Source organism: Pogona vitticeps, chromosome 2 (genome assembly GCF_051106095.1).
Source record: "Pogona vitticeps strain Pit_001003342236 chromosome 2, PviZW2.1, whole genome shotgun sequence".
Classification (NCBI taxonomy): domain Eukaryota; kingdom Metazoa; phylum Chordata; class Lepidosauria; order Squamata; family Agamidae; genus Pogona; species Pogona vitticeps.
The window spans coordinates 46,657,309-46,685,258 of NC_135784.1; the positions used below are offsets into that span (position 1 = coordinate 46,657,309).

Here is a 27,950-nt window from a genome sequence, read left to right on the forward strand (position 1 = left end):
CTCTAATGAGTTTCTGTATCTATTAGTGGTGGTTGCTGTTGTAACAAGTCAAGAAAGCGAGGTCCCACCAGTATCAAATAGTGACTGAAATCCTGTTGCTAACTGTAATATATCACACTAGAGTAGGTTCACTGAATCCATGGGGATTTGGTGAATCAACTCCTCTTTAGGTTGCATTGATTCAAATGGGCCTACTCTAGTTGCAACTTACTTTAGCTTGGAAGAAGAGTGAACAGAAGTGAAAAGAGGAGCAACTATTGAACAAATGTGTGTGAGTTTATAAAACTTTTAATAATGCTCATTAAATGCACAAGTTTAATTCATAAATACAGATGAACTAGTACAAAAATTAAAAAGGTAAAATTGATTTACTTATAAGCACATTATGTTCCAACAGCCACCTCTTCTGAGATTAAAATGGGTTGATAGTCAGTGCAGTCAGAACAATATTGACAAAAATACTAATACTAATCCAGTAATTCTGCCTACATGGGAATGCAGTTTCCCCTACTTCATGGCACGCTCTTGTGAGGACCAAATAATTCTTTGGTACTGTAATAAAATAAACCAATGTCCAATGCATTAATATGGGGAGGAACTCACACAAACTAAATGTTGAAAACTTTCACATTCATGCTTCAAGGTGTAACTGACTTCTCTACGCTGAAAAATTTAAGGCGTCATCATGGTTTGACACTACATACAGTTGTAATCATTCTGTTTACAATAAAACGACTATCTTTTCATATCAAGCATAACCCTGTTCAGGTGTTAACTGACAAACCCGCCATGATTAGATGGGAACATCTTCTCACTGTTGCTTTCTACACATGGAAAGCAACACACCTACAAAGTTGAGGTTTCTGCTCACATGTAGGCCACATGGGCAAGAACCCCAGAAAATTAGGCAAAATCTATCTGTGAAGGTAGTGCCTAAATAGGGCTTTTAACTGGTGAAGAACTCATTTGATATGATCACAGTTAAAGTGATGGACGGGAAAGTCAGATTAAAAATTTCAGGCTCTTATTTTCAATGAGAGCACAGCAGTAGAGTTTTAGTTTCTTCTCTTTTTTTGCAGGGAGGAGCTGATACAATACTAAAACACTATCAAAATTAGCCACATCAAGGATAAACAATTCGTGGTTTCATACAGAAAGAGTATTCCTTTTCTACACAGATTACTAATTAACTGCTCCACATTTGATGGATAGTGTTTACACTACAGTTAGCACAATTATAGCAGCTCAAGTGCTGCTGTGATCACAAAGATCACAGTGGATCTATAATTGCAAATAGCACTTTTACTTGAGCACTGCCTGACTTAGAGCCCATTCATGCCCTTCCCCCAGACAAGGTGTGGGGACAACTATTAAATGCGTACCAACTCAATGATTGTTAAAAGTCTGATACCTTCGGAACTGGTCAAAACAAAAGTGTGTACTTAGTCTACCAGCTCTGTAAACAATGTTTTTACAGCATGGGCATCATCAGTGCATATTAGAGGTCACTGGAAGCAATCCACTTGGCATCAGTTCTGTGTAAGTGCCATTCATTCCAATGGAGCACTGTTGGATTTCTCCTCCTGTATGTTAGAAAAGTGCAGATTTCAGTCTCCCTGGGGATAAATCTGTGACTAAATCTTTGTATGACAGGAATGTCTCAAAGCAAATAATAATTTAAAAATGTGGTTCACAAAGTAATTAATTTTCTAGGTATAACGAGTCTAGAAAAAGGAGCATATCATGCCTGTGCACATTTTCAATTAAACTAGGTACAGTAAACTACCTAACCATAAAGTTTTCTATCTTAGAAAGGAAGGCATACTAAAGAGAAGTGTCTTTTTTGTGTTGAGTTAAAAGAATCATCATGATCAGTATATGTGGCGCAGTTCTCCTTATACCGAGTACCAGTGACTCAAGAGGAATAGAAAAATCTAAAAGAAGCCACGGCTTATGGTGCTTAATGAAAACCTTTTGTCCATCTTCCTGTTGCGATTATCTCAAAACTGAAAATACAGCTTATGAGTTCCAAACTGTTAATGTCTTCCACGTCCACCTTCAAAAGCATGATGCTCTTTGTGGGCTGAAAGACAAGAGACCATAGGAATATGAAATACATTTCACTGATGAAGTCCTGCAAATGCTGTCTTCTATTTATATTACATGCAAGCAATACTTACGTTTATAAAAAACGGCTTTAAAAGATGTGTGGGGCAGAAGTTCGTAGATCTTTTCTAAAATGGTAGCTTCACTTGCTAATGATGCATTGACATTCCAGACTTGAACCACATCTTCCCGATCGCGAACACTGACACTAACTCCTATTACTTCATCACCTGTCAAGAGAAAACATTATTATTATTTGTTAATATAAAAGGAACTTTCATGTTAGTGAAATCTATATGGAGCTCCTACTCACCATTCACTAGCTTGCCACTGATAGCTATTATCTTATTTTGTGACTAACATTAAATAGTGGCAACAAAGTATCCAGTGACCTTAAAGAATGACAAATTTTATTTGCATATGTTTTTGTGGACTATAGCACTCTTTCGTGTTTTTAATTCTGCAACACTTGTACACAGAGACCTCCCTGCTCATTAAAACAGATCTTTAAAATGCATTCTTCAATTGATACTTTGGTGTAGGTTTATTCCTGGCAAATGTTTCAGAATGGAGGTCTGGTCAAAGACATTGGATATGCTAAAACTGTATGGTTTTCCAAATCACCAGAATAAAAAGCAATCAGCATTTGGGCCTGTTTTATTACAAGAACCTCACATAATTAAAACTAAAGCTCTTCTATTAGAAAACAATCAATTCCTGATACAGAGGTGCTAAATGAAAAATATTATAATTTATGCTGTATATGTACTTCAAAGAGAAAAGCCCATATGAGACAAATGCAGATGATGATGATCATATACAGAAAGCACTCAAATAGAACCTTGATCCTAAAGTTAAGATTCTTGTTTCTATGCTGTTTTCTATATAATGAAACTTGACAAGACTGACACTTCAAAGGCAGAGCTGCAAAAGATGACAAAGCATATTATAATATAATAGATAACTGGCTGAAATCCAGTACTGAGCTGCAGCTTGAGAAGGCCCATTGGATTAATTGAACTGATATTGGTGTTGACTCACCAAATCCCTCCTGATTCAATGGGCCTCTTCCAACTGCAACCTACTACTGGATTACAACCAGTGTGTCAGAACAGTGTTCAATACTGGCTTGAAACATAATCTTATCAAAACAGAGCAGGTACAGTGTGGTCCAGTGGTTAAAAAGAGGGTAGGATTTGAGTGATGAAGTGGAGAGGCTGACTTGGGCTCACTGGAGGAAAAGCAGAACGGACTGCAAATGTGACAAACAATTAACAGCCCCCTTTGTACATGATTACACACACAGGCAATCACCTACACCCATACACAGATAGGCGAATGAATCAAATTACATTTCACAGAGACAGACCTGACTATAAGTATCAACATCCATACATCTGTCAGCAGAGATGTATTAAATGAGACAATGTTGTAATGAGAAGTCTATTTGGAAAGAGTTGTCTCAGTCGTTTTAGTGAAAGTATTAACCAATACTTAATTGTATGAATTTTGCAACATTCTGGTAAACTGCAACTGGGGAATCTTTCCCTCCAAACATTCTGGCTAACGACTCCCATCAGCCCCACCCAGAATGGCCCATCATAAAGGCTGTGGTAGTCCAAAACATCAGGAGAGCTAGCCCAGGTTATAAAGACTGCATTTATTGCTGAGGGGACTGACATTTTGGGGGGCACTAGTTGCCACAGTACGATGCAAGTGCACAGCCAGGCATTCAGGGAGATCTCAGCTTTTGTTCCAAACTGATAGTTCCCTCTTATTCTTTCTTTGTCTTGACTTGGACTGGGAGACGTTCCTCCTGTCTAACCCATGTGCAGCATAGCAACTTGAGCTTTTCCACTGTATTGACCATCTCTTTCCTGAAAGAGAGAGTTAGTCAATACAGTGACTAACTGTACACTTCCCTCGGAGCCTCTTACTGCAGTTTAGCTTCACACTGTGACCACCCAGTGAGTACTGCTGACAGACATACAAAAAGTAGCAGTTAAGACATTTAAACCCTGCTTTGGGCAAGTATCAAACAGTCACTTCTCTTGACTTAGAGAGGCCCCTTGAACATAGTTGGAGAAAATGAATCCTTTTTTCCCCCTAGCATCTGAATAAAGGAAAGTAACAATCTGCTTTGTTAGGAAGCTGCCTATTTCAGTGGCTGGCACCTAGCCTCTGCCAGTTAAGTTGGCTATGACGATCCTCCTGTCTTTGTGGTTACAACTTTTATATTTACACACACACACACAAATCAAGGGATAAAAACCCTTTACCTACCTTCTGCACAGCGGTCTGTAAACTGTTCTCCAATGGTAGCTAGCAGTAACTCTTTCCATACTGCAAACTACCAGAAGAAGAAGAGAAAGAGGAAGAAGAGGAAGAGAAAGGGAAAAAAAGAAACAATTAAAATTAAAATTTTGTAAAAACAGGACATTTAGTCCAATTGTGTCTGATCTAGGGGGCAAGGCTCATCCCTGTCTCCAAGCCATAGAGCCAGCGTTTGTCCATAGACAGTTTCCATGGTCACGTGGTCAGCGCGACTTAGACACGGAACACCGTTACCTTCCCACCAAGGTGGTATCTATTTATCTACTCGCATTTTTTTGGAGATTTTTTTTACTATATAAAATCCATCCATGTTGATTTAACATCGTGCCACCTGAGTACAGCTTATATTCACTTGTTAAAACAACTACCATACACATTACACTCCTAATCTATACAACGTCCTTCTAACCATTGGTAGAACAAGTCCCATGTTTGATAATATTTTGTATCTTCTTTTCCTTTGATTTTCAGTGTTAGTCTATCCATTTCGGTGCAGTCCAGTATCTTTTTAATTATTTCCTGATTTGTAGGTGTTCCTTCCTTTTTCCAGTACTGTGCATATATAATCCTCGCGGCTGTTAAAATATGCAATATTAAATATACATTTTGTTTATCAACACTTTCTGGTGTTACACCTAACAGAAAGAGCTCTGGCCTAAAGTCTACATGCTTTTTAATTATTTTAACAAGCCATGTATGTATTTTGTATCTACTCGCATTTTTACATGCTTTCGAACTGCTAGGTTGGCAGGAGCTGGGACAAGCAACTCTGTCGCGTGGATTCGATCTTATGACAGCTGGTCTTCCAATCTTGCAGCACAGAGGCTTCTGCAGTTTAACCTGCAGTGACACCATGTCCCCTACTGTTTAGGTACATGAATAATTTCAGTTCAGTCTCAGAAAAGAATGAGAAACTCATTTGGCAATATATAAAACATTTAAATGGAAATGGTAGCCATGAAATTAGAGGAAGACTGATACTCAGGAGAGCAGCAATTAAGGAATGAGAATTCATAATCAACTGTAAGGATGTATCACAAGAGATAAAGATTATATTTTCAATCAGTAAAGAAAACTGACAGAAAAAAATACATCCAATTTGTTTGAAATGTGGTGGTAGAGATATCCTGGACTGACAGAATGACAAACAAGTGGGTCCGATATCGAATCCAGCCCGAACTATTTCTGGAGGCAAAAATGTTGAAGCTGAGGTTGTCCTACTCAGGGTACACCATGAGAAGACAGGATTCTCTGCAAAAGATAATATTGCTTGAAGGAATCAGGAAAAGAGGAAGACCAAATACAAGATGGATTGATTCCTTGAAGGCACCATAGGCTTACGTTTGCAAGAGCTGAGCAAGGCTTTTGAGGACAGGACATTTTCGAGATGGCTCATTCTATGGGGTCTCCATAAGTCAAAAGTGATTTGACGGCACATTTATTTATTTATTTATTTATTTATTTATTTATTTATTTGTTTGTTTGTTTGTTTGTTTGTTTGTTTGTTTATATACCACCCATATAGAACATGTCCACTCTGTTAGGTGTAATAACAATAACAACAACATTACATTCCTCTGTGTGTGTGTAGTGCCATAGGTGAGCCCAGTATAGACAACTGACTGCCTCCAGTCCATCTGCAAGCAAAACAAAAATCTTAAGTAGCTATGTCAGTAACTCTGCAGAAGTTACTAGCTTGCAATATCATTTACTAGCTTACCCTGGGATGTAAAGAGCTTTGTCTCTGCACTGGGTGCAGGGGAACATTTCCCCCCCAAGAGCCAACTTCCTTTCTATGCTTGTTTTCTATGGCACACACAATCTCTCTTCTGGCAACCTGTTCACTCTGTGACTACATGTACTCACTTGTAGACAATTACTGATCACCCCTGGGTACCAGGCTACAGCTTAAATACAAGGCTATTTTTGGATTCACCATTTAGAAAACTAATCTGCCAGAGTCTCCCTGCAATCCAGTCTTGATGGCTACCCATTAAATTTGGAATCCCCTTAATCTCAAGACACAAAGCCTAAGCCTGAGCATCCTGGTGTTTGGTAACCAGAGGTAAGAAGGAAACAGGGATTTGCAAAGTTTAATTGCTGGCAATTAGGGTTTTAAGATTAGCACAATTTTAGACACCCAAACCTTTCAGATGAGGCATGCTATGAAAATCAAATAAGAGCTCCTTTGATAAGCGTGGATCTAATCCAATACTGGAGGGCACAGTAGTATAACCAGGGAAGGTGATAATCAGGGAGTAATTATTTAAAGATGGGGCAGGGGAAACAGATAACAGCAGTTCACCAGCATGTGGCAACAGGAAAGGAAACGTGATGCTTTTAGGCTGCGCATACTGCTGAATGCTATTCAAAGCAAGACAACTATGGGTAAAAAGGATGGCTGTTCATCTGCTCCTGTAAAATATTGCTGGTGCAATGCCCCCTTTCCCCAAGGCTACCCCAAAGTTCTGCCCCGCAGGGCTTGAAGCATCCTGCAGAACAGAATCTGGGTTTATGGGTTTCTTTTCTTAGTGAGAGAAAAGGGAGAGGAAGTATTGCTGCACAAGCTGACTTCTGTTCAGGTGACGTTAAATGGCCTGGACCATGAAGAAATACTGTTGCAAAGGCACTCAAACATCTGATCTGCAACTTTTTACAAAACTTCTCACTTTCCTCTGTTCAAATTAATTTTGCATAGCATGTGTGTTGCGAATGTAGTGTGGAATACCCTCCCCTTGGAGGCTTGATTGCTGCCAACATTGGCATAATTTCGGTGCCAAGTCAAGACATACTTATTTAATGGAGCCTTTGGAGGTTCAGGGTCATGGCCTGCATAGGTTTTAGTGCTATGTTTTTAATGTTTGCATGTTTTAATTTTCTATTTTTTTGGTTTTAACTACCTTATGTTGTAAAATTGTTTTATACAGTTTTGTAGATCCTATGATACAGGGTGGGCTTTAGAAGTTTACACACTCTCTCTCTCTCTCTCTCTCTCTCTCTCTCTCTCTCTCTCTCTCTCTCTCTCTCTCTCACACACACACACACACACACACACACACACACACACACACACACACACACACACACACACACACACACACACACACACACACACACACACACACACACACACACACACACACACACACAATACAGTGCTAAGCACAACATACCGTACTGTCTTTGGGGACCTTCATTTTCCACACACCTCCTTTGGCATTACTTTCTTCTTCCCTGATTTGAGAAAAAAACACAAGACATGGCTTGTCATATTTGTGGATGAGTTTTCTTCCATGGAAGTATAACAACAACAAAAAATTTGATACTGTATGATCATACAGTACTGCAGCCTAAAATCCTATCTCATTTAGAGAGCAGAATATAAAAGATCCTTCTAGATTTCAGGTTCTTTAGTGTGTGGCAACACATAGGAAATTTCGGAAGTCATGGCTGAGTTTCAGTCCATGGAGTGTTCCTCACCCTTTCCCAAGACAAGCAGAATAAATTGGATAAAACAAGAAAACGTTCTCCTTATTCCTTAGCTTTTACAGACGTTTCAAGACTGAGTTACTTTGGTGCAGAATTTCTTTAGCATCGATTATTCACAGTCCTCCACAAATGCTTCTCAGCATGATAAAATGTGGGTCTCTGTGTAATAGAATCATTTGAGAATTCAAATGGGAGATCCAGTTATAGTTACAAAATAGTTTAAATGTTTTGAATAGAGTTTCCTTTTCCAGCCTGGTAGCATAGTCAGATAAACCTGGCATTGCACCAGGATGGCGCTTCTCATCATGACAGGTTGGAAGGAGGGCAGGTTGAAATTGGAAGCAGAAGCTTCAGGGGCCCTGTCCTCCCCCCTCCAGTGATAGATAAGTCCAAAAGAGAAAGAGCAACGAGGCAGCTGTATTTTTGAAACTGTTAAACATTCTTGGGGAAATGCCTTCTCTTTCTCTTCATCCTAACCTCAACAGGCCAGAGTATATGATTAAAATAGCTACCCACTGCTAAAACATCTGCTGTAATAATAAAGTCATTTACCACGATTTGTGGGCATTTACTTGCTGCTTCTTTGCACTTAAAGAGATCTATTTACTTACAAGGATTCCTCTAAACCCTGAAAAAGCTGTAAATTGCAGACTGTATGAAGAGGAGAGATTAGAACAGACATGCAATCCACTGAAAATGTAACCTGATTAATACAAGTTTATCGCAGCTCTCTGTGTATCACTCTAAAAATAAAGTATGATAGACATAAGGCCTGACAAAGGCACGCAGAACACACTACCCTTAATATATTAGATCTATTAATTTTTTTTATTTGCTCAGTCTTCTTTTACAATGTTTCCCGCTGACTCTCTACACTTGTAGAAGTATCATGCCTAAACAAGTGATCTTGGCACACATTGGTTATGTTCTTCATTCAAAGAATTAAGATTTATATATATAAAATTAACACAACTTCAAAATGTAATGTGATGTAATGGTATTATTGCCACTTTTTTTGTAAAATAAAAATCCCTCTGAAAACATTCAAGAAAGAGATTGCAGGTAAACATTCAGGTATAGCCACAAGCACTGCCGGCTGCCACCCCCTCCCCAGGCGCTGAAATACTCTGTTTGCATTGCTGGCCATTCATCATTCTGCAAGTGAATGGTTCCAAAACGGTGAGGATTTAAGGAAACATTAAATAAAATAATGCTGGTCCATATACCAACTACATAAATCAAACACAGCTAAAAGTGAACTCATTTGACAAGTTAAAGGAGACACATAGGACTATTGTTTAAAATGTGGCCCAAACTATATTAGTTATATTTGCAAGTGTACCACAGAGATGGGCACAAATCTCAGTTTGGAGGTTCATACTGTTTTGTTGGACCAGCATCACAGGTGCCGCACATGCCGTTCCCACACTTCCTGGCTCACCAGCTAGCATGTGCTGCTCGTCTCCTCCTCTTTGGACATTCAACCAGTCCCAGCAGGAGTGTGTGTTTCCATCCTCCACCTCCTCCCCTGGCAGCCACCCACAAGGCAAGGAGGCGGGGCAGGGATTCTTGCAGTGGTGCCTTTGAGTGGGCAGCTGCCAGAGGAGGTGGAGGAGCAAGGCACAAGCTCCTACTGGAACTGGTCAAATACCTGAAGAGGAGGAGAACACTAACTGGTAATGGAGGATCTGGGCTGGGATGGGAGAAGGGAATGTGTGGCATTGGCGGTGCTGGTCTGACAAACTAGCACAAACCTCTGAACTGAGGTCTATGCCCATCTCTAACCATGAACAGCATAATCTCTGGAGGTGAATTGCTGCAAGTTATGAAGTCAGGGTAGACATTATGTGTTGTGTACCGAGTGGTACAATTCACTGTGCAACAGTTTGCTAACAAAAGGTACCACTTTAAAATCACAATAAGATTTTGACTAACAAATGGCAGTTATGACACCAGTATCATAATTTTTACGTGAAACAGGCAAGCATGGAGCTATTGGCTTCAGAAGATACATGCATCCTTTTTCTAGGTATGGCCCTCAGATTATATCCCTCTTTCACACAGCTTTCAAGTAGAAGATGTATAAAAAGAAATCAGATCACAATTCATTTTCTTTTGACAACATCTTCACTACATATTTTGGGGGGAAAGATAAAGAGATTCCTGCAAACCATTCCAAGCTAATTCTAAATTAGTAAGCTTACTTTCACGTGCCAAATCTAATGTAATTTTGAGAATACTTTAATCTTGGGTCCATCCATTCAAGGCAACACAGTGAGTGGGAATGTGAAAGCATCAGTTTTATCAATACTCTTCCTTTTTTCGGGGGGTGGGATGAGCTCAAAGCTGGTATAGCTGCCAACAAAAATCCTCCTGGGGCTTCACACTTGGCAGACTCACTAGTCACTTCCCCAAATGAACTGCTACTTTTACAGAATTGAAATGTAAGAAGCAAGAGCACAGAAGGGCTTTCGGTTTTATTTATGCATCCATACGGAATTTAAGTGTAAACTATAATTTACAATATTTGGCTTGTTTTCATTGCCAGGCCACATGAGGTTATACAAGTACACACTTTATGAAGCTATAAAACATTTTTAAATGGCTACTGGGCCATTAATATACAATCTCCAGAAAAAGAACCAGATCCCCAAAGAGTATGTAACTCTTGAAAAAGGTGCATCACAATCACGGCTATAAGAGGACTTTGAACTGCCTCACCTGTGCCATGCAATACTGCACTATTTTATGAGAAGAGAAAAAATAATGTTGTTAACTCAGTCTAAATGTCTACTCTTGTGTCAACTGTATGGTTCCTGACTCTTATTGTCAGACTTGCCAGAACTCGTTTTGGCTGATAAAGCCGGATTATTATAGAAAGGCTTGGGCAATATAGTTTAACAGCAGCAGCTACTGAATCAAAGCTTGACTAAGCAATCCTGTGCACGTCTATTCAATTAAATGTAAGAGGACTCACTCCCCTATAAGGATTGTATTGAAACCGAAATGTTAAATAAGCATGGCAGCCACTATCACCACAATCTTTTGTATGTAGAAGACCTGCTCAAGTCAGCAAGATGCATAGGTTTGTCTTTAGAGTTTGCCTTATCCTTCTTACTTCTATACCTATATCGGCCAGGATTGAAGGAGACTCTTCAAGACCATCCAAGATCTTCAATGTAGAAAGTGGAATTTTTGACTGCGAACCAAGATCCCCAACCCTAGTCAAATTGACTTTTAAAGCCACAGCAGACCTTGGGGAAATAATGACTTTTTAAGGGTACCACTTTCAGAATCTGTGTTGGCTGGAGGATTTGGCTGAAGTTCAAAAAAGCCCCCAAACGTTTTCCAAGTTCTGAAACTGCCTCACAAAAAAAGATAATACAAAAAAGTGCAGATTCGAAGTCATCCACCAAGTGAGCAGGTAGTGGTAACACAGCTTTAACTGCGCTCTGGCCTTGCTTGTGGTAAATTTTTATTCAGTGTTTTAACTTTAATCGATCTAATTCTGCGCAGCCTGCTTCCAGTCGAATATATGATGTAAACAAAGATCACAGTCTATAACTTGGACTTTAATATTAAAACATTTTAAGCTTGAAAAGGCAAACACAGGTTACTGTAACATAACCTAGCAGATTTACCAAGCATGTTTTTTAAAAATCTGGCTCCTTTAATCTTTTGCCTCCCCACTTTTCTTTTCTATGGCTTATTATTTGTCATGACTTACAAATATAGATGACAATTTACGCCTGAAGTATAGTAATAATGTGAACATACATACCATAGCGGTCGTCTTTCTCCACGCATTAAATGATAACTACATCTCAGAGGCAAGTCTGTCACAGGAGGGATGTTATTATAAACACTCCAGAAAATCTAGAGGGAACGATTACAGTTTATTAATATATACACAACAATAAACAGAATGAAATTTACCTTGCTATGTTTAGGAAAAGTGCTACAAAATGCATGCTCTGCAAGAAGATGATTCCCTGACATCTTCAAGAAGGGCGGAGAAGCATTTCTGCATGGAAAACTTCTGTTTGAAGAACTGCTGTTGGTCAGCAGCAGTACAGTATCGAGGACAGATTTGTACAGATTCCTTTCACTTGAACAGTAAGTACACTCACACCTGTGATTGCAAGGCAGGAGAGCTATGCCCGGATGCATTGACTAAAGAAGGCTGTTTCCTTCTATCACTGTAGAAGTGGCTGATTCAAAGAACACTCATTCAGCAATTCTGCATTCAGTGCAGATTGCCCAGTGTGGTGTAGTGGACAGTGATAGACTAGGATTCTGAAGACCAAGGTTCGAATTCCTGCTCAGTCATGGAAACCCACTGGTGTGTGTGGGGAACTGGTAAAACCACTCCTTCAATATCTCACTTATCTTGAAAGCCTTACTAGGGTTACTGTAAATCAGTTGCGACTTGAAAGCATATAGCTACTATTTAGGGTACAGTGGTGCCCCGCATAGTGAGGTTAATCCGTTCCGGATTAACCTTCGCTATGGGGAAACATCGCTATACGGAACGAAAAAACCCATGGGGCCCAAACTCACCATTATGCGATGTTTCCCCATCCAGCCGCTATTTTCACGCCCTCGGTAAGCGAAGGCAGGGCGTGAAAACGCGGCGCGTGGCCATTTTGGGTGTCCGGCGGCCATTTTGGGTCCGCCAAACAGCTGATTTAAAAAATCGCTATGCGAAACGCTTACCGATCATCGCAAAGCGAATTTTGGCCATTTAGACCATCGGTATGCGATCGCATTAGCGATCACTAAATCCGCATCACTATGTGGATTCATCATTAAACGGTGCGCTCGTTATGCGAGGCACCACTGTACTTACATATATGTTTCTCAAGTCAATGATCACTGACAGCCTATGATGGATGATGAACTAATACATTTTATTGTACCCTCAAAAAGAAAGATTAAATCCAAAGATCTCAAAAGAACATGAGAAATATCCCAATGAATTACTCTTGGTGCAAGTTTTAGAACTTGCACCAGTCTAAGGGCTGGATGTGGCTTTTGGAAGTCTTCCATCCAGACAGGATTTCTTACCCAACGTATAATTTTCATAAGTTAAAACTTTTGTTCTTACCTGTACAGTTTGTACTGTGTAGATCTTCTTTAAATTTGATGCACACTCTGCTGCTGTAGTACCAGGAAGTGACCTTAAAATTCAAACAAAACTAATAAGTTATAATAAACGCACCTGTCATAAACCTGATAATTAAAAAAAGTGAAAACTAAAAAGCACCTCCTACAGTATGAAGCAAAGCAAAAAGCAGCACTCTCTGGATGGTTTATAATTTAATTATGCACACTCAGCCCCCCCCCCAAGCAAGCTGGGTACTCAATTTATCAACCTCAAAAGGATGGAAGGTGGAATCAATCTCAAGTTGGCTGCCTGGGACGTGGTACCCCAGGTCGTGAGCAGGGTTTTGGCTACAGTACTGCAGTTTAACCACTGTGCCACGAGGCTCCATAGGAAGACTGTAGGTGAGGTGCCACTTCATTATTTGTAAACATGAATCCTTATGCACCCAAGAAAAGCTTATACAGAATGAAGTGTAGGGTATTTTCCGATCCCAAGACAAACTCTAATGTATAGAGCGTTAGTAGTATGTATAGTTAAGTTTAAGGGACAAGGCTCAACGTATGATTCTCACTTTTCCAAACCCCAATAAGGGCACAATCCTAATTAGCCAAGGTGACTGAGGGCTGACTGAACTCATACTCTGTCAGCTGAAGCTATGCAGAATCCAAACAACTCCCAGCCTCAGGATGCTGGAAATTAACTTTTGTAATACTGTCAACTACTTTGGGTCCTCTTGGACATAAAAACAGGATATAAATATACAATGAAATGAAAATGAAATGACTTAAAAACTATCCTGAGCCTGATCTAACTTTGTGTTGGCATAGTAGCTGTAAATTTGGCCTAAGAAGGGTCTGGCTCACTTCTTTTTGGGCGCTTTTCTCCTGGCTGATCTCAGCCAGCATAGCAATTGGGCTAGCAGTTCTGAAATCGGACTGCATAAGGGGAGATAACTGAGTTGTAGAGGCTTCTGTCCATTCCAGATCCATTACAGCCCACGTATCTTTGAGAATGGAGTCCACTGGCTGAATCTGAAAAGGGGCCAAACTACTGTCAACCAGAGCTCATCACTTTTGCTTCTCCATGTTATGATTCATGAATACTGGGATGGACAGCTCAAGGGCAAGAATCTACCATTTGGTAGATTTTTGTGTATGAAGAAAGAACAATGTACGTGGCAATGACTGAATCTTGCTGCTGCTGCTGCTGATAACTGTTCAAGTGACCATGTTGCATAATGTCTACAATGCACACCCATTTCTGTGCGGTTCTGGCAAGATCCAAAATGTCCCACCATCAGGCATGATGATTAATATGTGTGTGTGATCATCCAACTCAGTGTGGAAGGGAGCCTATCTGGATTAAATACAGGCAATACAGATAGAAGGGGGGGGGAGGATTTATGAGAAGCAAGATTCAAGCATTTTCTTTCATCAGATAAAATTGTGAAAGTTGCTGTCTTTCCACACAGTTCACTTGCTTAGTCCTCATTTGATTCAATGGGATTTAAGCAGCCTAAGTCAGATGTACAATTTGTAAATAAGCTCCATTAAGACAGCAAGCACAACCATAATAATACAATTGAATCCAAATGCAGAATAGTGTCAAACTAAGAAAAATGTTGCTTGAAAGGATCAGCTCTTCACTCTTTTCCTAATTTGGAAGTTCATTAGTAATCTTTCAGAGGGTTTAATTCCAACCCTCGTATTACCACTGGGATCTCTTTTAAAGATACTGTACCTTGGATTTCCATATGGATTAACAGAACAAGAGAACACGTTCTCTTTATTAATTTCATGTCTGCACCACTAGATGGCAACATCCTATAAATCTAGCATGACTGCTTTAGGTGACTAGAATCTAGCAAAGAAGCCACACAAGGTAAATAACGGATAGTTTATTCAGTGCTTACGTTCTGCATAGGTATCTCATGTATTTATGAAAAGACTTAAAATGGAATGTGGTCAGAGATTTTAAAACGTCAGAGGAGTTAAATCCTAGGTGCATCCCAAACTAGAATAGAACCTCTTAAATCGGGGGAATTAAGACTGGAACCAACGAGTTCCGTACATTATAGTGATTCCACTCCAGTCAGATTAACAACTGGATTTAGCACCAGGAGCAATTATATACATCTAAGTACTAACTATGGAGCAGAAGCCTTATTTCAATGGGACTACAACTGACATGTATTAAGATCATCAGGGGAGGCTCTTTTCTCAGTATCACATCTTCATAGTTGCATTTCGTGTTGGACACAGGAGAGGGCCTTCTCTGTTGCTACTCCCAGACTTTGGAACTCCTTCCCACAGGAGGCCAAGCTGGCCCCATCTTTGCTGTCCTGCAAACAAAGGCCTTTCTCTTCAGGCAAGCTTTCCCTGAGTGACTGGCTGCTTGAGTGGAGGTTTTTAATGGATTGTTGGGCCTTGTTGCTTTGTATGTGTTTTTGATGTTGGTTTTCTTTACCATTTTAGTGTAGTATTTGTTTGACTCTTTTATATTTGTATGCTTAGAGTTTGTAGCTTTTAAACATTGTCTTCAGCTGATGTCTGTATGTATGTACCGTATTTTACCCGTGTATAAGACACCCCATGTATGCCCCCCCTTTTCTAAATCAAAATTTCTTTCTTTGCAAGAAAGTGGAGGGGGAAAAGCTCCTGCTATCCCCCGACATTTTCGTTGCAAAAAGCAGCTTCCCCCCTCCAGGTTCTGCAAAGAAAATGCAGGGAGGAAGTGATTTCTGCTTTCCCCCTACATTCGTTGCAAAATGCAGCTTCCTGCCTCCTGGTTTTGCAAAGAAAATGCAGGGGGGAAATAGGAATTGCTTTCCCTCTGTATTTTCTTTGCAAAACCTGGAGGGGGGAAGCTGCTTTTTGCAACGAAAATGTAGGTAGCAGAAATCTCTTTCCCCCTCCATTTTCTTTGCAAAACGTGGAGGGGGAAACAGGGATCAAAGCACTTTGATCCCTCCCCCCTCCTCACTTCCAAGTATAAACCGACCCTCAATTTTTTCTTCAATTATTTTAGGAAAAAGTGGCATTTTATACATGGAAAATACAGTATGTATGTATGTATGTATGTATGTATGTATGTATGTATGTATGTATGTATGTATGTATGTAGGTAGGTAGGTAGGTAGGTAGGTAGGTAGGTAGGTAGGTAGGTAGGTAGGTAGGTAGGTAGGTAGGTAGGTAGGTAGGTAGGTAGGTAGGTAGGTACATTTTTATCCCACTCAATTAGTAGCAGAGCCAGTACTCTGGGTATCTAACAAGATAACATAAAAATTAATAACAACAACAAATAAAAGAAAAAGGAAAAGGAATACAGACAAAATACCAAAAGGAATCATGATAAATATGATCTCTGAAAGTAAAGTAGCATTAATGACAGAAGTATATACAAAAAAGGAAACAGATGGTCAGCAGAGAGAGGTAATTAATTTTACTTAATCGCTTAATTTGGGGGAAGGTGTAAGCCACTCTGGGTCCTTTTCAAGGAGAAGTAAACATATTTTACATAAAAAATAAATAAAGGTAAAATGGGCAGGCTTGTTAAGCAAGAACAGCACAAAAGCAACTGTCATACAGAGTAGAGTGTAAAACTTGAATTCAGTTCCTGCTGAGTTGTTGAAAGAAAGGAAGAAACGAAGGAAGGAAAGAAATGAATGGATGGATGGATGGATGGATGGATGAATAACAGTCTTAGAACTGCAGAGCTGGAAGGGACCTTATGGACCATTGAGTCCAACCCATCATGGAGGCACAATGGGGAATCAAACTCCCAACCTCTGCCCACAGGTCTATCCAGCAACTCATCTAGAGGTACATTTTTACACCTCAGCCTATAAAACAGGAATACTGCTGTTTTATAGCAGAACCTTGATGTAAAGATAGACAAATCAGTTTTAGAGCATATTGCACCCAGAACTGGCTCATGGTTCTAGATATCAATAACAATGAGTCATGCACACTACCCTTCCCTGCGTGAAGAAGATATGTGTACCATTAATCAGGATGGTAAAGCAATTACATCATCTTTCTCAAGCAGAATGTCTGTTTAGACATCTGTTCTGGCTAACACTTGCATAAACATTACAACACAGAGATATGATGCTTCAATTTACTGAACAAATAAAAAAATACTGTGTGCTCCTTAAATGTTTGCTGTAGTCAGTGTTAATTATTATATCACTGTTAAATCCAACACTAACCCAAATCTGTGACAGGGGCGGCATAGATTTAACTCCTCACCCCACCCCTACCAGCTAATGAGGGAATGGGCATTAACAAACCCACTGCCCACCTGCTAGAAGGCCAGACACAACTAGCTTACTGCTGTGCAAATCTATTTGGGTCAGAGTCCAAGATGTTTAGTTCCAAAATTACATTGCAGTTGACTGGTATAACATTCAATACATTTATAGGTGGCAGAAGACTTAGTTATTGAACTATTTTTATTCAAAGCATGCGTGAAACGCTTATTTTCCAGTAATAGTAGATGTATAAATCAGTAAGGTGTTTTAAGTGACTAATAATAATCCACTAGTTACTATCACCACTGCTTTCTTTGGTAAGTTGCTTATATACCTGGATCTTATAAAGAAATGCAATGCTCCAACTGGAGTCACAGGAGTTCTTAGAGTACTTTTAGACAATTTGCTCCTGCTTAGAGAAAAAAAATTACAGCAGAGTAGAATAAAGTCTTCTCAACTGTATCAGAACTTCTAGCTCTAGACCAACTGCCTCACCGAGTAGTTGGATATCTGAAATCACATCAACTAACTTAAGAAGAGCTAACTGTGGAAATAGCCGCAGCTTGTATCAACATTGTAGAAAATACAAGAAGTCCATGAAGCTACTGATAACACCTTTTCATCTTCCAAGGAGGTTGAATCGTTTTAGAGAACAGAGAAAAAGAGCAGAACATGGAATTCTTACTGACTGAAAATAGGCATGTGGCATTTTAAGACTAACAAAAGTTTGTCTGGCATAATACAGTACTTCCCGTTGTGTCTGAAGGAGCAGGTTGCAATCCACAAAAGATTATACCAAATAAAATTTGTTAATCTTAAAGGTGACACAGGACTCTTTGTTGCTTTTGCTACAACAGGGGAACACAGCTACTTCCCGTACACCACATTTTTTTTCTTCCAGCTGAAAGAGGTGCTTCCTTAAAATGACAAACTGTACTGCCATGGAATGTAGAAATGTAAGTTGGTCGTGCCTGCTGGAGGATTCTAGGAGTTCGTAGTCCAAACAAGTAACCTTTTCAAGATGAGGACATACCTGAACTGGATCAGATGGGACATACCTCAATCCAAGAACAGCCTTGCCAAGTTAGATCAAAGGCCTTTCAAGTCAGATATTCTGACTCAAAGAGGCTCCAGTTTAGGGGTGTTACAGACAGCAGAGCCTTTTGTACCCATTTCATGGGCCACAACGTTTTTAGTCTGATTGGGGGGGGGGAGGGAATCAAAACCTAAGTGTACTTTACATATGCAGAACCATAATGCAATGCTTTGTTCAATGTTTTTCCAAGAGGGAGATATATATTTTAAAAAAAAACACATACCGTGCTATTAAGACTGTTATTCATTCATTCATTCATACATATAAAAAGCACAAAGTGTAATGTTTGTTTATTAGCAGAATGTGGTGCAACATGCAGGAGAGATAAAAATCAGGTTGAGAAACCAGGTTCACAGTGTCAGCGTCATTTCAAATAAAGGGGAAGATTCCAGGATCCAGCCTGCCTTGGAAGCTAGAACATCTAAACTGACAATACTGCAGCAGTAGGTGCTAATCCTAGATTGCAAAGTTTCTTTATGAGTCTCATGATCTTCCCACAATCTTTTATGGCAAATCCCAAATGTGCATGTAGGGATTGTGTTGCTGTAGTGTTCACACCAGATTCCTTTAATAGGAGAAGGTAACACTTAAAAAAATAATACAGAGGCTACCTGAACATTTTGTGCAATACCTGTATCTTCTTAGGTTCAAGAAAGGTAATGGAACATATATGAAATACAGTTGGTCACACTTAAGCCATACTGTATTTTAAAAATAATGGGGGGATGTTTTGAGGAACATGCATACTTCAAAGTAAGTGCTGCAGCTGAATGTTAGATCTTCAGCAAGGCCTATATGGTGCATGATTAGAATCATATCCTCAAGACCAACAGGCTCTGTGGTTTATCAGTGTTTTGTGATCTATCTTGACTATAAAATCATAAATCAGCCTTGCACGGAGTTAGCCAATTGAGGCTGAAGTTACTGTTCTTGCCAATCACACAGGGAAACATTTGTTAGCTTGAAAGGGAAGAACTCACTTGTTCAACTGTCAGTGTATCACAGATGGTTAACATATGACTGGTTAGACTGACAAGTAACTATAGGGACCAATCTGCAGGATGTCAGTTAAGCGATCAAGATCCATTTCAACTCAAACAGTTGTCAATTGCTGTGTCATCTGTGACCTATGCAGCTATAGCCCACTGGATGGGAGAAGAGGTAGGTAATTCAGAACTACAAATTCTGTAGTTCAAGAGGTAGGTAAATCCTACCTCTTGAACTGCAGGCAACAGCAGTACAGTAATTTTATCTAACCCAGCTACTCACAGTGAGATAAACTCGTTATAGCAGGTTGCTGGGAATTGACCAAAATGTAATGATAATGGAAGATAATTATTAATAAAAGATATATATAGCTGCTGAGCTACCACTCCTGAATGAGCTGTGCAAAAGGAAACAATCTGGAAATATGGCTTGGGGATTCTACAGAGGCAACTAAGCAAATTAATTGTAATCTGGTAAGACAATCCTAAACCTATGTACTCAGAAGACGCATTGAATTTATCAGTCTTGCTCCTTGGTAAGTACTGTACCAACAGAACTCTAGCTTAAATGCAACAAGGATAGGGCAGTCAGAGTGGAATTCAGCCTGGGCCCAAAAGCGTGGGGCTTGCCAAGACCCACTTTTCTTTTCTTGAGCTCTCTCTATTTATTATTAGGAACTGTAGTTGATTTTTTTTGGTAACTTTCAAAAGAGACACATAATTCCTACTCTTATCTATTCTGCCCCCAACCTTTGTTTCCAGATGCATTATTCTAATTCTGAGTAAAACTACATGTCTGTCTACAACCCACCCTAGTTGGACTCAAAAGGAAGCAGGTTCTTCCAAAGTCCTCTATACACCTCCGGCTACCCTGGGCTTGGACATTCTGTTCCTTTCTTGCCCAGGACTGCTGCTAGCATCGTCTCTGCCTCCACCAGCACCACACAAGAAGCAGAGAGGGAAAAAACAGAAATAAATGCCTGGGGAGAAAAAGAGTCAAGGAAAGTGCTGAATGACAAAGGAACAGCACAGAAAGGGGGTGGTTGGGGGGAGATAACAGCAGAGAAAATAATTATTGAAAAGCCCGACTCCTTCTTATAGCTTCATCTACACATATGTCAGGTACGAGCTGTTTTTACTGCCCATCTTTACATTTGAAAACACGCACAATTATCACTGCTTGGACAAGATGATCTATTGGGTCTTCGCCAAGCAATGAATTTAACAGCACGACAATAAATGCAAACCTGCACATGTCTATTCAAAATTAGACCATCAGATTCAACAGGGCTTATTCCAAGGTAATCTGGCACAGCACAGGATTGCAATAAAGGTGTAATATATGAGGCCCCTTCCAATCACTGTAGTTGGGATCATGAGAAGTGAAAGACGCAGGGGAAGTATTGCTTTGACAGCTACATAGGATCTAGTTGGGCAGTTCTCATTTAAGCAGAAGAGAGGAAACTTTGGGCTAATCCAATAACGCTTTTCTTTTGTTCCAGACTCAAATGGCCTGCTCCAAATCTGATGGCATGGCTGATATAGTACAGCCCTTAGAGAACATTTTTTTTTAAAAAAGAGCCTATTCTATACATAAGATAGTCATGTTTTACTGAAGCTCCTGACTTCCAGAAGCCATTGGCAAGGTCTGCCATTGCCAGTTGATCATTAAGAAGACAAATATCACGTCTACAGAATTATGTAACTTTAATGTTGACAGTAAAGAAACTAAACTGTTAACGATTTTGTATACTTATGTAGTTTCATTGATCAAACTGAGACTGCAGCCAAGGAATAAAAAAAAAGAATGAGACTTGAAAGGGCAGCTATAGAGGAACCAGGAAATATCCTCAAGTGCAAGGATGTGTCCTTGCAGACCAAGGAGAAAATCATCCACACTGTGGTACTCCTAACTACTATATATGGATATGAAAACTTGAAAATGAAGCAGGCCAACAGGGAAAAATTTGTTTCATTTGAAATACAACATGTTGTTGGAGAAGAGTTTTGCAGATATTGTGGGTTACCAGAAAGACAACTAAGTGGGTGCTTGATCAACTTAAGCCTATATAGAAACAAGAATGATTAAACTGAGGCTACTGGACTCTGGACACATAACAAGAAGAGAAGACTCATGAGAAAAGATAATGAATCTAGGAAAAGTTGAGGGCAACAGGAAAAGAGGAAGACCAAATATGGGATGGATTGACTCAATAGAAAAACCCACAGCTCTAACTTTGCAAGTACTGAGCAAGGCAGTTAACAACAGGACCTTTTGGAGGTCATTCATCCAAAGGGTCACTTTAACTCTGAAGTGACTTGGCACCACAAAACAACAAATTGCCCTGACTAGCTTTTCCAATCATTAAGCAGTTGTCCTGCTCTGCTTCTCTCCAACCAGACCACAGCCTCTTAATGAGTCACTGCATTACCTTCAGAATGTTCCCAGCCTTATTCCAGGGCTTGATGGAAAGCACAGAGAGCTACTATTAGGATTTTGCACTCAATTCTACTGCCTTCTGCTTAGAAGATGTGAACCGCAGGGAACTCTCCACTTATAGCACACTAGCCTAATCATGCTGCCTAAGGAGAAGGGGAGTTTTCACCCAACACATATGGAGGAGACTGGGCTGGCCAAGGCTGCTGTAGAACATGAACAGCCAATGTGTCAAAGCATGCCATTTATAGTGGGATCTGTACAGGTTGAACGTAAGACATGTTTCAACATAATGATTTTTTATATATATTCTACTTTTCCGCTGCCTGAAAAGACAGGATATATCAATTTCTCAGTGTCTATATGGCTCTGTGACCCATTGTGAGCTGAAGGACAAAGGCACTGAGAAAAAGGAGAGTGAGCCGTCTCCTCCAACGTCTAAGGAGGAGTGTAACGACAGTGAAGTAGGGAGAGTAATGGGAGAAATGACAGGACTAGTGGTGAGAGAAAAGGGGGAGGAGTCGGGAAAGGAAAGGAGGAGGGTAGATGTGTTCTTAATGACAGAGGAAAGAGAGAAGACAGGACAGACAAGGGAAGTGGTGGTGTGGGAAGAAGAACAAAAAGAAGGGAAAGAAGCGAGAGTGTTTAAAATACCAGAGAAAAGAGATACAAAAGATGTGGCACGCGGAAAGATAGAGGGAGGAAAGAAAGAGGGAGGACTCTAGAAGAGTACGGTCCAGAGGAATGGACCGTGGTGATTTATCCCCGAGGACGAGGTCCTTGCAGGAAGGTGGTCCGGCCGGGACCTATCCCACCGAATCAGAAGCCACCCGAGGGAGACTGGTCTTGCCACCCATGCTGCGGGACTATCTGTGCAGTGAGGAGTGGCTCCTTGCGAAAACTGATGGACCAAGAGAGATTTGGGCCACCTCCCCGCTAAGGAAGGAAGATTCTCGCGACAGTTTACCTCTTTTGTGGACTGAGTTACCTGTAGACTTTGGTCATATTGACCCTACAAAAGTTGTTGTTGATAACCCTATTTAGTTCTGTTAATAAAAATCTTGTTATAAAAGAAACAAATTACCCATCTTTTCCCGCCAAAAGGAAGGAACTGTCACATTCTAGTGACAAACCCTGTCACACGTATGTCATACTATAAAGTATGAAAGAGATAATGTAATTTGAAATCAGCTACAGAAACCCAAAAATATGGTAGTTTATTTTAGAAAGAAAAATAACATGCTTTTTTGGGTCAAACGTTTAGAAGCAACCACCATTTCCCCACTTTCCTTTCCTCTCTGTCTATTACCGTTTATTCCATCATTAATCCTTATAACAGAACTATAATAAAATTCTAAATGTTAATACTCTATCACAACTGTAGGCAAAATATCCATATCTGCACAATCATTCATTTGTGACCACAAATTCTCTTACACCTTTAAAAAAAGGGGCAAAAACTCTTGCAGAGCAATCCTTTATGTACCTATTCAGAAGCAAATCCTACCGAGTTCAAGAAGACCTAACCCTAGAAGTCTTATTCGTAGGATATGCAAATTCTGGATTTTCTTTATTTCTTCTGTTGTTTGATTTGTTTGATGAAGCTTTGTGAAGATTTTGCTCATATCTTGGAAATAACTCTTTGCAGATAATGAGGTAGTTGCAATTAATTCCTTTTCCAAATAGCTAAGGAACTGCATTATGGTTGCAATTTAATGAGGAAGAATTTTACTTCTTTTCTATTCTTTTAAGTTACTTTTATAGTTGGGGGTGGGATGGACTCACTAGGGAAGGAAGAACGCAACGTTGTCAGGGTGGTGTTCTGTGCTGCCTCATGCTCTTTTGTGGCTTCTGAGGCCACACAGGTGGCTTGTAGCATTCAGATATACCTTTGAAAAGCAATTATTTTTAATTACTTTTGAGACCTGGGAAAGTATACTTTTAAAATAATACTTTTAAAATACAGCTAACTACTTAACAGGTTGCAGAATTATGACTGTAACTAATTTATTTTAAAAAGTAACTTCTTGATGTCTAGGTCTGCTGAACTATTGCTGGCCTCTGATTTTGCTTGCTATGGATTCATGGAGTAAATGAGGGCACCTGATGCATGAACTCTGGTTGTGAGGTGCAGCAACCTCCTGGGTCGTAACATCCAAGGCTCCAGTTTGAATTACTGTTCATGGCTTCCTGGCGTCTTTCGTTCCAAAGCTGTCATGCATACATTAAACACAAAATGGCTACCATTCAAAGATAATGGAGACAATCCCAACCTAGAATAATGTTAAACTTAGATGTAACTGTAGTTTGTAATTAAATGTAAAAATGGGGACAGGGCAAGGATCTAAAAAGGACACCCAGAGGAAAAGTGCAGAATGCTATTCCTTATCTTATACTTTCCTCCATCTCCTCTTCCAAACACCCTTCCCCCTTCATCAATTTCCAGTTCCAAAGAGACTGAAGCTGCACAAAATGTTTCAGGTTGAAGAACCTATGAAAAGCAGGTATCAGCAGACCTCAGCACGTGGCCCTTTCATGGTTAAACTGAGACTCACGCGTTTTCTGTGTAACATTTTCTACATTCCATGTCGAGATGCATGGACGCACGGAACTTCTACTGGTCCCCAGCATTTTACTGTATCAAAGTCTGTGTGTTAATAAAATGCAGTGCAATAAAAAAGTTGGTCATAGGATCATTTCAGGCAACAGCGATTGGTAAGGAAGCTGTTCATACCTTAGAGACTCATTTCTTTCTCAAGTTACAAAAACAAATCTGTAAAGGAAAAGGAGCCAAACACCTATTAAAGGCTCTGACTGGACAGGCTGGAAGCCAAGTAGCAAGAGTTGGGAAATCATGAACTTCTAAAAACTAAAAATACAAACAGCCAAACTGCAGTTGGAAGTAGTACAAGCCAGTATGCACTTCAGTCAAGTTTCAGAATGACAAATGAAATGGCTTTAAAATCTACTGGAAAATAAACACCTGTGGAGATGTTTTGGAAATGATTATGCTTTTTTCCAGCAAGAGAAGGGAACAAAGATTATTACTATTAAAAAAGGCAACTAGGCAGCACGAGTGGCATTTTTTAAAAAGCAGGAAGAAATTGCAGATATGCATGGATTAGAAACTTAGAATCATCTTAGATCTGCAGGCTTGGAAGGGACCCTCTGGATGATTGATCCCAGCCCCTGTCAAGGAAGCCCAGCAGGGTATCAAACTCCCAACCACTCAAAACCACCGAACTATCCAGCAGCTCTTTAATTGTGCACTTTAACAGCAATAGATAAACTAAGAACCGATTTTAATTAGGTCTTATTGAATAGCATTTAGGAAAATGTGGCAAGAATAGCTATGTTATTAAGAAAAGGGAGAGGGAGCATTCCATCCTCATGCTACATGGTTTTTAAAAAGCACAGCAAAAACCAAACACCCATCCACAAACCCCCCACAACAATCACCAACAAAATAAATTGCATTGAGTAAGGTTTGGAGTATTTTCCAATCTCACTGGAATTGGAAAGTACTGTACTGATGGTTAGCAGTAAGTCAAGGTTAGGAGGCAGGAGTTGGGTTTCATGTATACTTCTTATATGCCCTGAACTTATTTAGATTTCCAGGGTCCTCTCCCTACCACCTTGAATGTTGCCAGTCTATTGACAACTGGACTATGTTACTTCTCCTCCCTAGTATCAGTTTACCAAACAGTATCAACACACAAAAGTATCCCAGTGGCAAAAAGCAATAGATTTATTGTGACAGTTTTTAAGGCCATCAATTTTTGACTGTTAAAAAAATGTGAACCTTGGAATTGGTAGAAACGGAGGGACATGGTTTTCCACTTTTCAGGTGGCAATGCCACAAAATGCCTACCCCTGTGTGGATTCTGTAGCAAAAGGTAATCTCTGGAAAGACTAAAACATCCCATACTGGGGCATGGGTTCTTCTGAAAGAGGTGTTAAGCCATAAAAGTTTATCTCTAAGCTTTCCCTGTTGCATTTCTGCCTGTCATCGTGCTTTTAAAGCAAGACTGGGCAAGTGTTTGATAAACCTCCACAGGTTTTTCAACTGAGAGTCTCATAATCCTTCAGTTCTGGCCAGGGCTGGAAGGATCTGCAGTCCATAAGCATCTGGAGGGCCCAAGTTGTCTGGCCCTGCAAGCCTCTTTTATGTGTGACCTGTGGCTTTTTAAAGTTTGTACTGAAGTAAAAAGTAAAAAAGAAAACTGGAAGGTGGGGGGACTAATCAGCTACAAGTGACCTTACATATTCATTCTTCGGATTCTGACACACGGTCACATCACTATATCTTGATTTAATTGAGGAGACGCAGTACATACTGTAACCCAAGTTAGATAAAGTCCATGTGGGTATTTTCATAAGGGTTATTCATGAGACACTGGTCTGCAGTGTGCATCTGAAAACTGTTATGATAGAGCCCTTTCCCTCCACCATGAATACTGCCCACAGAAAACATGCCCATCCATGGCTAATCAAGATGGCATGAAACAGCATTTGGCAAACAGGAGGAGACAGAAGCTGTGAAGCTGACAAAATCAGGTTGGGGGTGCAGATTTTTCCTCTGATGATAGCCAATCAATCTGCAGCCGCTTTATTTGTGGATGAGATAAGCATTTTAGATAACTACAGATCTCCAGAGTGCTTACCTTGCCAAAGCAAATGAAGTCTGGTGCTAGTTTCCCTTCACTTTTCACTACCACAGGGGGAAGGGGGAAGTGCAAAACAGTATATTCCACCCCCATCAGAACATTTCCATGTTGTAGGTAAAATAATAATAATAATAATAATAATAATAATAATAATAATAATAATAATAATAATAATAATAATAATATATCTAGATCTATATCTATCTATCCATCTATCTATTATATATATTTAGCCTATGGAATCCATGCCCTAGGGACAGATCTTCCAAAGAGCAGCACACCTGGTCTTTAAAACCTTGAAAGGCCCCTTATTACGTACTGGCAAATCAAGCCTCCTTAAGATGGAAGCATAACAAACTCAGAAACAGGTACTGAACTGAGAACCAGTCCTGTTTGGTGGCAAAAGAAAAGGTGGGGTGAGGGAGAATGCTAAGCCAGGATAACACCCACCCACAATGAAGGTGGGACCTGCACTTGTTGAGTCCCTGTCTTGGACAAAGTCCAACCACAAAGAAAGGGGGGGAGCCCTAAAAGAAAGGTACTCTGTACATGTTCAGAGGCACATTTACAGCGGTCTAAATGTAGATCCCTGGCACTGGCAAGTGGCTTAATTCTCGGAAAGGGCAGGAGGAGAAAAATCTGCATCAGGAAATGTGAGCGGCGAACCCGGAGAACGAGCGAAGCCAAGAGCCCGAGGGCGCGAAACCTGAGGGGCGAAGTGGGCGAAAGCTCTCGCGGCGGCGGGGGGGGGGGCACGGGGAGGCGGCGTGCGTGTGAACGGAAGTGCGGTGCTCGGTGGGGGGGAGGTCGGGGGTGGGGGGGCCACAGGATGATTCGGTCTCCTTGCCCTTGACTTGACAAGAGCAGCGGATTCGGAGCGGGTGGGGGAAGGGCTGCGGAGAAGGCAAACAAAGGCCAGCTCCCCCCCCCCCCCGCTGCCGCCGCCGCCGCCGCCACCTCGCTGCCCGTCTTCTTTGCAGGGGCTGCCCCGGCTGGAGGCAGGCCGAGGCGACGGTGGGCAGCGGGAGGCGAGGGCGACCCACCCGGACTCCCGCTCTCCTCCCGCCATGCGAGCGACCCAACGCCGGGCCGAGCCGGCTCAGCCTGCGCTCGCCTCTCCCTCCTCCTTCTCCTCCTCCTCCCCGAGTCTTCCCCCATCCGGTCTCCCCGCCCGCCCGCCCGCACTCACTTGTCGAGCCAGAAGGTCCAGGGCGAGTGGAGCGGGATCCCGCCGGCCTCGGGCTCCAGGCCGCGCAGCTGTCGAGGGTCGAGGCCGGCTTCGGCGTCCGCCTCGGCGTCCTCTTGCTGCGGGGGCGCCGGGCGCGGGGGTTCGGGCGGGCCCGGCTGCCTCTCGGGGGGGCTGAGCGCCATTGCCCTCCGCGCTTCCTTCGGCCCAGGCTGAGTCAGCGCCGCCTCGCTCGGCGAAAGCCCGCCTCGCTGCAGACACAGCCGGCGGGCAGCAGGGGGCCCTCCCTG

At 41.0% G+C, this 27,950-nt stretch overlaps 1 protein-coding gene and 1 long non-coding RNA gene across 2 annotated transcripts; one reads left to right on the forward strand and one right to left on the reverse strand.

The window, feature by feature from the left end:
• Positions 1-270: 270 nt before the first annotated feature.
• On the reverse strand, positions 271-27,909 carry EIF4E3 (eukaryotic translation initiation factor 4E family member 3). The gene is made up of 7 exons (XM_072989430.2): positions 27,664-27,909; positions 13,037-13,109; positions 11,711-11,805; positions 7,614-7,674; positions 4,390-4,456; positions 2,181-2,336; positions 271-2,083 (listed from the first exon to the last, which is right to left on the reverse strand). The coding sequence occupies exons 1-7, from the start codon at positions 27,843-27,845 to the stop codon at positions 2,037-2,039; spliced, it is 681 nt and encodes a 226-aa protein (XP_072845531.2). The 5' UTR covers positions 27,846-27,909; the 3' UTR covers positions 271-2,036.
• LOC144586628 (uncharacterized) lies at positions 11,911-20,939 on the forward strand. The gene is made up of 2 exons (XR_013541550.1): positions 11,911-12,045; positions 20,873-20,939. It is a non-coding gene; the product is annotated as an uncharacterized LOC144586628 (long non-coding RNA).
• Positions 27,910-27,950: the final 41 nt, after the last annotated feature.